General features: G+C 61.3%; 3 protein-coding genes across 4 annotated transcripts; 1 reads left to right on the forward strand and 2 right to left on the reverse strand.

The window, feature by feature from the left end:
* The first annotated feature begins 34 nt into the window (after positions 1-34).
* On the forward strand, positions 35-2,973 carry ublcp1 (ubiquitin-like domain containing CTD phosphatase 1). The gene is made up of 10 exons (XM_052047055.1): positions 35-439; positions 524-615; positions 794-879; positions 972-1,087; positions 1,157-1,255; positions 1,330-1,367; positions 1,443-1,541; positions 1,704-1,820; positions 1,931-2,058; positions 2,550-2,973. The coding sequence occupies exons 1-10, from the start codon at positions 286-288 to the stop codon at positions 2,575-2,577; spliced, it is 957 nt and encodes a 318-aa protein (XP_051903015.1). The 5' UTR covers positions 35-285; the 3' UTR covers positions 2,578-2,973.
* A 248-nt stretch (positions 2,974-3,221) lies between these two features.
* ubtd2 (ubiquitin domain containing 2) lies at positions 3,222-5,159 on the reverse strand. The gene is made up of 3 exons (XM_052047060.1): positions 4,933-5,159; positions 3,938-4,174; positions 3,222-3,803 (listed from the first exon to the last, which is right to left on the reverse strand). Exons 1-3 carry the CDS (start codon positions 5,000-5,002, stop codon positions 3,397-3,399), a joined length of 714 nt encoding a protein of 237 aa, XP_051903020.1. The 5' UTR covers positions 5,003-5,159; the 3' UTR covers positions 3,222-3,396.
* Positions 5,160-5,601: 442 nt separating this feature from the next.
* Positions 5,602-9,523, reverse strand: arr3a (arrestin 3a, retinal (X-arrestin)). Of its 2 annotated transcripts, none has more exons than XM_052047049.1 (16): positions 9,499-9,523; positions 8,556-8,589; positions 8,336-8,427; positions 8,158-8,202; positions 7,878-8,068; positions 7,735-7,794; positions 7,582-7,658; positions 7,377-7,512; positions 7,183-7,267; positions 7,040-7,112; positions 6,827-6,964; positions 6,603-6,686; positions 6,496-6,519; positions 6,376-6,425; positions 6,086-6,105; positions 5,602-5,736 (listed from the first exon to the last, which is right to left on the reverse strand). In XM_052047049.1, exons 2-15 carry the CDS (start codon positions 8,561-8,563, stop codon positions 6,101-6,103), a joined length of 1,068 nt encoding a protein of 355 aa, XP_051903009.1. In that variant the 5' UTR covers positions 8,564-8,589; positions 9,499-9,523; the 3' UTR covers positions 5,602-5,736; positions 6,086-6,100. The 2 variants fall into 2 exon arrangements, with proteins under 2 accessions (XP_051903009.1, XP_051903010.1); XM_052047050.1 differs by having other exon boundaries at positions 5,602-5,755.
* Positions 9,524-9,944: the final 421 nt, after the last annotated feature.

Genomic DNA, 9,944 nt, shown 5'->3' on the forward strand with positions numbered 1-9,944 from the left:
TTGTTTAGTAAAAGTGTGTGTGTGTGTGTGTGTGTGTGTGTGTGTGTGTGTCCGAAGGTTCGTCACTTTCTCGCTGGCGTCGTCGAACGAAGCAGACTAAGCGATCGGACGCTCCGCCGGGCGAGCTAAGTCGCAGCGGGCTCGCCCGCGGCTCACGTTAGCGGTTAGCCGCCCGCTTTGCTCGCCGGCTGTTAGCCTCCGTGGCTAAAAACATCAACGCGGCCGGCCGGCCGGCCGCGTCTCGGCTCGTCTCACCTTTGCGCTTCCGCGGCGCGCGATCCAGCCATGTCCGTGTCCGTGATCATCAAGTGGGGGGGCCAAGAATACGCCATCACGTCGCTGTCCGAGGAGGACACCGTCATGGACCTCAAGCAGTCCATCAAGGCTCTGACCGGCGTGCTGCCCGAGAGGCAGAAGCTGCTCGGGCTCAAGGTCAAAGGTAAAGCGGGCGCCGTCGCTGCCGCGAGCGCCGTCGCTCTCGTCGAGTTCACGCGCGCTTCTCGCCTCGGCCTTGTGACGTCAGGAAAGGCGGCGGAGGACCAGGTGAAGCTGGGCTCCCTCAAGCTCAAGCCCAACACCAAGATCATGATGATGGGCACCAGGGAGGAGGGCCTGGTAAGACGCTGCCTTCCGGCGCTGGCGTGAGCCATCCCTTCTTCGCATTCTCCTCCTTTTTTTCTCGAGGTTTTTGGTCTTCCCTTTCTTTTCTTCTCCCCGGTCTTCCTCTGCTCGCCGTCGCCTTTGAGCGTCTCCTCCTCCCGCCGGCGGGCTGACTTGCTTCGCTCTCGTGCAGGAGGAGGTCTTGGCCCCTCGGCCCGAGAATGACGACGTGGTCAACGACTTTGACATCGAGGAGGAGGTCATCGAAGTGGAGAACAGGTCAGACGCGCTTCCCAAACGTCACGCCGCGCTCGCAAAAAGGAACAATGCCAAAAGCTAAATAAGAAGTCGAAAGCGCGCGCTCGCCGCAGGGAGGAGAACCTGGCCAAGATCGCTCGCCGCGTCAAAGACTACAAGGTGGAGGAGATGAACTCCCCCAGGGAAGGCAAGAGACTTCTGGTGCTGGACGTGGACTACACTTTGTTTGGTGAGCCCCGCCCCCCAAGCCCGGAGACGCGCCGCCGCGAGGCGCGCTCACCTTTGACCCTTGCCGTAGACCACAAGTCGTGCGCGGAGAGCGGCCAGGAGCTGATGAGGCCGTACCTGCACGAGTTCCTGACGTCGGCCTACGCCGATTACGACATCGTCATCTGGTGTACGTATAAGCTGGTCGCGACGGCGCCGTCGCGACCAGCTTATCGTATCAACGCCGTCTGTTGCCCGTTGCAGCCGCCACCAGCATGAAGTGGATCGAGGCCAAAATGAAGGTCGGTGGGCTTTTTTGCCGAGCCGCAAAGCGACAACGCCGGAGCAAGAATGCTACATGTGTGCGCGTCTCTCAGGAGCTGGGGGTGACCGACAACCCCAACTACAAGATCGCCTTCATGCTGGACAGCGCCGCCATGATCACTGTGCACACGCCCAAAAGGGGCGTGGTCGAGGTGAGCGGTTGGGCCGAGCCACGTTCATCACGCGAACGGGGCCGGACCTCGGCTTTAAATGGGAGCCCCAAATCCGGCAAAACTTGGATAGCGCGTCATAAGCGTACATCCCGGCAAGTTGTCGGACGTGTCCGTGTTTGTGTTGCCGACCATGCGGCGCAGGTGAAGCCGCTGGGTGTGATCTGGGGCAAGTACGAGCGCTTCTACAGCCGCAAGAACACCATCATGTTGGACGACATCGGCCGCAACTTCCTGATGAACCCGCAGAACGGGCTCAAGGTAGGCGGCCATTGCTTTCCTTTTGGACGAGAAGCGCTGCGCTAGCCTATTTGTGGAGCGCGGGCAGCCCAATTTGAGCGCCATCTCAAGGTCGGCGCGCGTCTGCGCAGATCCGGCCCTTCATGAAGGCGCACCTGAACCGCGAGAAGGACCGCGAGCTCCAGAAGCTGAGCGAGTACTTGAAGGAGATCGCCACGCTGGACGACTTCAGCGCCCTCAACCACAAACACTGGGAGAGGTAAGCCCCGACATCCACGCGCGGCCGGCAAGTCGGGCTCAAATTCCCAATTTGCAGCAGCCAAATATGACCAAAGGGAGAAAGGAGGAAAGAACAAATAGCAATCGAAGCAGATCAAAAATGGCCCAGTCCAAGTTTTCAGGAGCGTCTGCCCAATAGTGGGCAGGAAGGCGCTCGCTACCTCTCCTTCTTGCGGCGCTGATCTCTCGGTGTCGGTCCCGGAAGCTGCTCCGCTGCCGACGTGTCCTTTCCGGCGGCCTGCAAAGAAATCCGAGCGCAACCCGTGCCAAAGAAAGCGGGGCCCCGACCGACACTCGCTCAAACAGAACCTGACCTGCTCACATTCAGAGAGAGCGCAGTAAATTGGAGCTCCCCGTGGATAGTTTGGCATTTAGCTTTGCACCACGCGGTGCAATTGTTTTGCTTTTGGTCAACATTTGTTTTCACACACACACACACACACACACAAACACGTCTGCCTGTGTGTGTAGGTACCTGTCCAAGAAGCAGCAACACTGACCACAATGACGACGTCACAGCAGCACACTGGAAAAACATTTCCTGCAGCTGAACTCCACCCCCCCTACCCCCTCCCCCCGCACACATGCACAGTGTGTGTGTGTGTGTGTGTTTTGGCGCGCACCCCCACGTCCAGTCTCCCGAAAGGCAGCGCCGCAGTCAAGCGCCCCGGTGCTTCCAGCCACAACGATGCGCACGCAGCCACGCAAACGCCACAAGATGCAAGCAAGCCAAGCGACGACGACACACAAACGCAGCGGCGGCGCAACGCCTGAAAAATGCAAACAGCGTGCGGCCACCAAACCCAGCCGCGACAGCAAAGTGTCGCGCGTCGTCACGGAAACAGCCGCAGGAATGCCTGAGTACATATGACATGAATAAAAATAATCAGAATAATTTTGTAGCCAAGCTCTTGAGCGATTTCTTTCCTTACTCTTCTGGCGCACTCGAACGCACACGCGCAAGGCAAAGTTGCAATTCCGGACGGCTTTTTGGGCTTCTCTCCCGCAGCATTTGCGAGAGCAACGTTTTGGGAGCTGCGAGCGCCTCGACCGTTCAAATTCATCTGGTGAAGTGGAGGCGACAGAGTCGACGCTCTGGCTCAAAGAAAGGACGAGCTGCGGAGGAGTACAAAGAAAAACGGTTTTTTAATTTGGGGGAAAAAGTCGTCCGTTCAAAGCGTTTGGCGCACGGCTGCCTCGCTCTCCCCCGATCGTGCAGTCAAGTGACGAGAAGCCTTTCATCCAGCGTTGGGTTTTTTCATTGTATTCCACCTTGTCGTCATGGCGACGTCCGAGCCAAAAGTTTCCCGCGCCACCTTCAAGCGTCCGCGGGGGCGCCGTCCGGCGGGGGCTGGCCGACGACCACCTGCACCACGTAATCCCGCGAGACGTTGATGTGCTCCAATCGCAGCCTGTCGGTGAGCGGGCGCCCCGAGAAAAACCAGCGCTGGGCGGCGGCGGGCACGCCCTCCTGAGCCTGGAGGCGCCGCTTCATGGCGCCCACCGTGTCGCTCGTCCGCACGCGCAGGCGCAGGTCGCGCCCCGTGGAGAGGCGCAGGCGCAGCGGCCGCTCGCCGCCGCCGTCCGAGTCGGCTCCCCCCGAGTCCCGGTCGGAGGCGTCGGGCTCGTCGCGGCGTTCCTCGATCATGTTGACGGGCGGCGCCAGGCAGTAGACGGGCAGCCGGTAGCGGTTGCCCAGCTCGTCGTAGCACTCGCTCAGCGCGCCTGCGGTGCCAAACACATTTGGATCATTAACGGGCCGATTCATCCAAAAAGTCTTTTGGTCTTTGAATGCTTAGGAGACAAACGGGCTGAACATTTGACTGGTTTCAAGACCCCCCCCCTCCCGCCCAACTGACCGTGCGGCAGAGTGACGCTGGCGCCGTCCAGGATGGCCTGGGCGAGCTGGTGGTCTTGCCTCTCGAAGGCGCCGGCGGCCACCCTCAGGGCGTCCCAGATCTCGGTGCGGCCCTCGAACGCCGGCGCCGTGTCCCAGAATTCGTCGCGCTTGCTACGCAGCTGGCCCTCCGTCATGGGGTAGTCGCTTTTCCATTTGGGACGCTCGCGCTTGAGCGGCTGGTTGCGCCCCAGGGCCACTGACCCCAACAAAAACGGACGTTGACGCTTGAACGCAAGACGGTGGGTGGGCCACGTTGGACGCGATACTCGAATTTGTGTGCGTCACGTGCTAAGAATCTCGAAAACGACTGGTGAGGTTCTGAGTAAGACGGGTAACAAATTCAGGTTTTTACGTCAGGGTATCCATTGCCGTTTTTTTTTAAAAAGCAAGGGTGATAGGATCATGTTTCATGAAGATGTAACGCAGCAGCGTGGACTCACTCCTGCTGCGACGTTCGAGTACTGTCCTGAAAAAGGCCACGAGCCAACTTGAGCAGGCCGAGGGGTTGGTCCTTTTCAAATCGAGTCGTCCGTCCAAAATCGACACTTTCAAGCAAGCGTACAAACGGCCGAAGAAGGAAGGGCCTTCTCAACGCTAGCCGGCTCATTGTACTTGGTTACTTGCCGCTACTTTCGGCATCTTCGGCGCTTCCGGTTGGAGACCGCATGGACTTGACCGTTCCGATGCGGTCGCTCGCCGCTTGAAAGCGAGCCAGAATCCACCGGGAACACCGAGCATGTAGCCGGCTAGCTTGCTACTAGTTAGCATGCTAGCCGGCTACATGCTCACTGGCAAGCCAAGTGAACAAAGAGCGACGGGTCGCCGCGCGAGCCGCCGAGCACAGCCGCCGTGCCGCCACTTTGAGTCCGGAACGCCTCTGCTTGCCTCAGCGGGGAGGGGAACGGAAGGGAAGGGGGCGAGCCCGCTCGAAGCCGTGGTCGGCTCGGAACTTACCTCCGGTTCCGTCCGAGTTGTCGTTCAAGCTGCCCGAGGAGTCGTGCCGGCTCCCCACGCAGCCGCCCATGGGTGGTTCGGTTCGGCGGCCCGGGTCGCTCGCCGCCTGCGCCCCCTCCCCTCTCCGCCCCACCGCGGCGCTGCGCTGCGTGGCGTCCCCCTCGCGTCCTTCTCCGGTCCACGTCGTCTCCTCATGTGCGACCTTGCATCCTTATCGTGGCCTGCTTCCTTGTCGCTTTTGGCGGCACGCTCCCCTTCCCTGCCCCCCCCCCCCTCGCCCCCTTTTGTCCTTGCGCCCATCGTTGGCTTTCTTTTTCGCCTCTTTGACTCCTTTTGTTGTCCCTCAAATCTTTCCCTTGCCCCCCCCCCACACATGTCTTTCTTGTGTCGCTTCCTCTCCTTCTTTTTCTCATCTCCTTCCCATGGTCTGGCTTTTGCCGCTTTCCTTCTGCACCTCGTGCGTCCTCTCCTGTGCTTCCTCAAGCGTGACCGCCATGCATCCTTGCATTAGCCCCCGCGAGCACATCCGCGGGGGCTGCTGCGATTGCAAATGTGTCGAAATCCTCTTGAGAAACATTCCCATGAACCCAAACATGTGTAGCAAGTTGAACGTGAAGCAAGGCATTTTTTTTTTCATTTTGGTTGTCGTGTCAAAAAGTCACACGCACGTAGAGGAGGTTGAAACGTTTAATTGGACAGAAGGATGCAGCCGAAGGAAAAGGCCGCACCCACGGCGACAGAAGGACGGCTCGTCTTGCTCAGGTGCGGTCTTGCGCGGCCTCACTTCCTTCCCGCGCGCGTTTCCTGCGGGCCGACGTCGTCTCTGAACACGTGGCGGCATTTCAACATGCATTCATCACGCCGGCCGCGTCGCGACGGGGACAAATCATCTTTCGACATCTGTTCATCCGCGGCAGTCGTCGCGTCGGGTGACCCCGTTAGCGGGGAGGTCACGGGGGAGGTTCTCGACGCCACTCGTCTCACCGGGGGGGGCACGACGCCGCGTTCGGACCGCCGGAGGCGCACGGAACGCTCACTCGGCGTCGGGCTCCACGTCCCCGTGAAAACCGAGGACCATCGCGCGGCGCGACGGCACGGAGCAAATGCTCGGCGCGTCCTACGACGATCTCGTACGAGTGGGACGAGTACTTACGTGGCCGCGGAGCTTTTACTCTGAAGACGAGGAGAGAGGGAAAGAAGCGTGAGTGAGCCGCTCAGCCCAACGGGAAGTCAAGGCGGCGGAAAGACGCAAAGTGAGCGCACCCCGCCTTGGAAACCTGCCTCCATATTTGCCGAGGGCAAAAGGCGGCGAGCGCGCCGAGCGAGATCTCGGGCGCCGAGGGGCCCCGCGGGCCTCCTCGCTCTGGATCCGCCGGCACTTTGGACATTTTCACTTGGGGGTGGGCTCACTTGTGCGGCGGCGGTCGCGGCGCGAGACGTCACCTTCCGGCTTGGGGTGCATCAGCATCAGCGGCAGCTCGGCGGTCACGTCGCTGCCGGGGAAAGGAAAGCAAACGAGAGTCAAGCGGCGTCGAGGCCGAGCGCAAAGTGAGGCGCCTTCACCTGGAAGTGAGTCCTCCCAGCAGCCTGCGGGAACACAAGGAACGGGGGGGGGGGGGGGGGGTCAGTCGGGTGGGCGGGGGAAGCCCGATGGGGCCGCCGACACTCACCCTCCTCCGGCCACCATCAGGTTGACTTTGAGCTTGTAGGACACCAGAATTCCCAGCAGCTCCTTCTCAACGCCCGGACGCAACCTGGACACATGGGACCACAACTTTTTAGCGGTCGCACCAGCGCCGCTTGGCATTTGGCCGCCGTTCGGCGCCGAGCTTTCCCTTTTCCCGCCCGACGCAAATCGAGTTGATTTGGCCGGGCCTTTAGCTTTCCCCCTTACATGGTGGTGGAGGCCAGGTTGGTGTCCTCGTCCTTGAGGCGGCCGTCCAGCGCCAGGCCTCGCTTCTCCTTGTTGTCGGCCAGCAGCGGCACGATGCTCAGCGCGCTCTCCAACGTGCCGCCCGCCTCCACTGTCTCGCTGCCCGTCGAAACAGAGCGGAGCCCGCGTCAGCCGCCAGCGCCCCCGTCGCCCCCCCCCCGCGGCGCCACCTACCCAAACTCCTTGGAGAAGACGCACTTGGTGTACTTGTCGGCCGAATAGAGGACGATGTCGGTGGTTTGGTCCACTGCGAAGCGGAAAGAGCTCCGGTGAGCCGGCGCGCGCCGGGACGGGATGCGGCGCGGCGGCGCACTCACCCGACACCTGAATCTTCTTGACCGTTTTGTTGCTCTCGTTGTTGATTTTGACTTTGATGGGGATGGTTTCGCCGTGGAAGTAGAGCTGCGGTCGAGAGGGGGAAAAAAATGCAAAAAGACTTTCTCGGGGTTCTGGAAAAAAGTCCCCCCCCCCCGTATCAAATCATTTTACGAATACAACTTCCATCCCCTACGTCTTTCTCCATGGAGACCTCCAGGTGGACGGGCTTGTCGGACATCATGAAGCTCTTGCAGACTTCCGCTTTGGGCCCGGCGCCCACCTGGGACGGCGCGTACTGGATTTTGCGGACGATGAGGCGCGCCGTGTCCCTACCGGCGACACGGCCGGCGTCACGGCGAGCGGGAGGGGGGGGGCAAACGGGCGCGCGCTCGACTCACTTCTTGACGATCTTCTCGTCCGGGTTGCACTTGTCGTGGGCCAGGTAGGCCTTGACCTCAAAGTCCACGCCGCAGGCCTGAAACACGCACTCGCTTTATTCCTTCTTCCCTTTGGCGAGGCCAATCTTCATCTGCGCTAAGCTAACGGCGTACCTTCCCCTTGTCATCGGGGCCCGGTTGCAGCGAAACGGAACACGGCAGGTTGGTGGGAATCTGCGCGTGGAAGGCGGGCCACATGTTACTAGTTAGCCAGCGGCACGAGCGCGCGTCGCGCGGCGGCGGCGGCGGTACGCTACCTCAAAGGTGAAGGGGCGGGCGTCGTCGCCGGCCTTCTTGAGGAGCGTGTCGTGCATTTCGCTCAGCGCCGGCTTGTGGTCGTCCGGGAAGATCTGGAGCTGGCGGATCCAGATGTCCTTGCGGAAGCACAGGCCCATCACGTCCAGGTCGTCGCTGCCGTAGCGGAAGGCGCACGCCAGCTGGACGAAGACTGGCGGGCGCGAGCGCGGTAGCCCAATTTCAATACGGCCGTCTCGCCGTCTTCCGCCGCGTTTGAACGTTAGCGCGCGAGGACTTCACCTTTTCTGTCTCCGAAGTCCGCCGGGTCCAACTTGACGACGCCGTCTGCGAGACAATTTTGCTAAGTCCTCCCCGATGCGGGCGCCGCTCCCATGCGCGGAAATTCCAAAGCCCGCTGCGGGCTTTGGATTTTCCGCGGCTGCGTCGGACATGTCGGCGGCCGCGCGCTCACACCCACCCAGTTTGTCCACATTGTCGATGTGGTCCACGTAGTCTCGCTTGCCCAGGTAGAGCGTGAGGCCGCCGTTGCCGCTGGTCTTCTTGAAAACTCTGCGCGAGGCCACCGACCAAAGAGGGAGCAAAAGAGTCAAGTCGCCCTCCCCCGGAAAAGCCTTTTCCGCATCAAACGGGCCACCGGCGGAGGATTTGGAAAAGGTCGGACTGCGCCGCTCACTTACTTTGCCATGTCTGCAAGCCTTCTGGGAGCGTTTTCTGCGGAAGACAAGGAGAGCGCATCGTAATCCGGCCGAGGCGGATCGTCGACAAAGACGGCGTCCGCCACGGCCGGGGTTAATCCCGGCCGACGGGATTAGGGCGGCGTGATCCATGATGAGGATGCCGCCACTATTCCCGGAGCGCTAAGTGGATCTCCCGGGAATTAATGGCGGGCTAAATCCCCGGCCGCCGAGCTCCGCGAGGAGCGTCCACGCGCGGATCCGGCCTTCCGCTGCACACAAGCAAGGCGGCGTCGGCGGGCCAAAGTCGGCCTACTTTGCACTCGATCCACTGACGGATGGAGGCGGGGAGCTCCCAAAGAGGGCCGGCTTCCCGCTCTCCCTGCCTTCAATGCGGCCCAAGCGATCGGCGGGGCTCCCGCGGGGCTCGCCGATGAGCGGACGGAAAGGCGTGGGCCACCGGGGCCCCTTGAGCGAGACCGGACAAACGAATCCTCCAAATATCGGGAACGCAAAGCTATCACGTCTGCCGCCGTCATGTTCGTCGTCGTCGCTCGACGCAAGCCGCCTGTTTTAGAGAACCGCAAAACAAAAAATAGTGGCAAGATATTGCTGAGTTCCGCGCAAAATGGGGGGAGGGGGGCGGGGGGTGACCTCCCCCAAAATGCTTCCTTCGCACGGCATGAGAAACTCACGAAAACATTGGAAGGAGCCGGATTGGAAACGAGTTTGGGCTTTCGACAGCCCCCACCCAAAAACAATCTCGACCGAGCGGGCTGACGAAGCCTCAGCGGCGCCACGCCCCAGTTTCGACCGGTTGGGCCGACGGCCAAAGAGCGGAACCCCCCCCACCCCCGGCCTCCCCATCGCTTCCGTCTGCAGCGCGAGCGGCTTCCTCTTGGGGTGGGCCATGTGGCGCGCGTGCCAGCCCGGGGGCGGGCCTTACCTGCGCCGGTCGAGCGATGTTGAGCGCGCCGACGGGCGCCGGGGCGCTTTTATAGCGGCGGCGGAGCGGGAGGGGGGCGGCTCAGGGATGTTTGGCGTCGGGGCTTAGCCCTGGCAAAATCCAATCAGGCTTTTGGAGCGCAAAAGAGTTGAAAATAAGCCGCTGGACTTTAGCCCGTCACTTGCCGCCAATTTCGGCATCCAAACGTTGCTCGCGACCCCCCCCCCCCTTTTGCCCCAAAGGGCCGTCAACCCAGAGCAGAGGAGACAAGGCTTTTTCTTTTTCAATCTTTGAGGTCCTTCGATCGTGTCTGCCTGCCACGACTCTAGTCTGTCGCCCCCCCCAAAAAAAAAAGTGGCCACCAAACGTGTGTTTTGTTGCCAAAACGTTTGTTCTTGTTGGGGTGGGCCGGGTGGAGCCGGGCCAAATCCATTCGTGGAAATGTT

The sequence above is a fragment of the Hippocampus zosterae genome, chromosome 16 (genome assembly GCF_025434085.1).
Source record: "Hippocampus zosterae strain Florida chromosome 16, ASM2543408v3, whole genome shotgun sequence".
Taxonomy (NCBI): domain Eukaryota; kingdom Metazoa; phylum Chordata; class Actinopteri; order Syngnathiformes; family Syngnathidae; genus Hippocampus; species Hippocampus zosterae.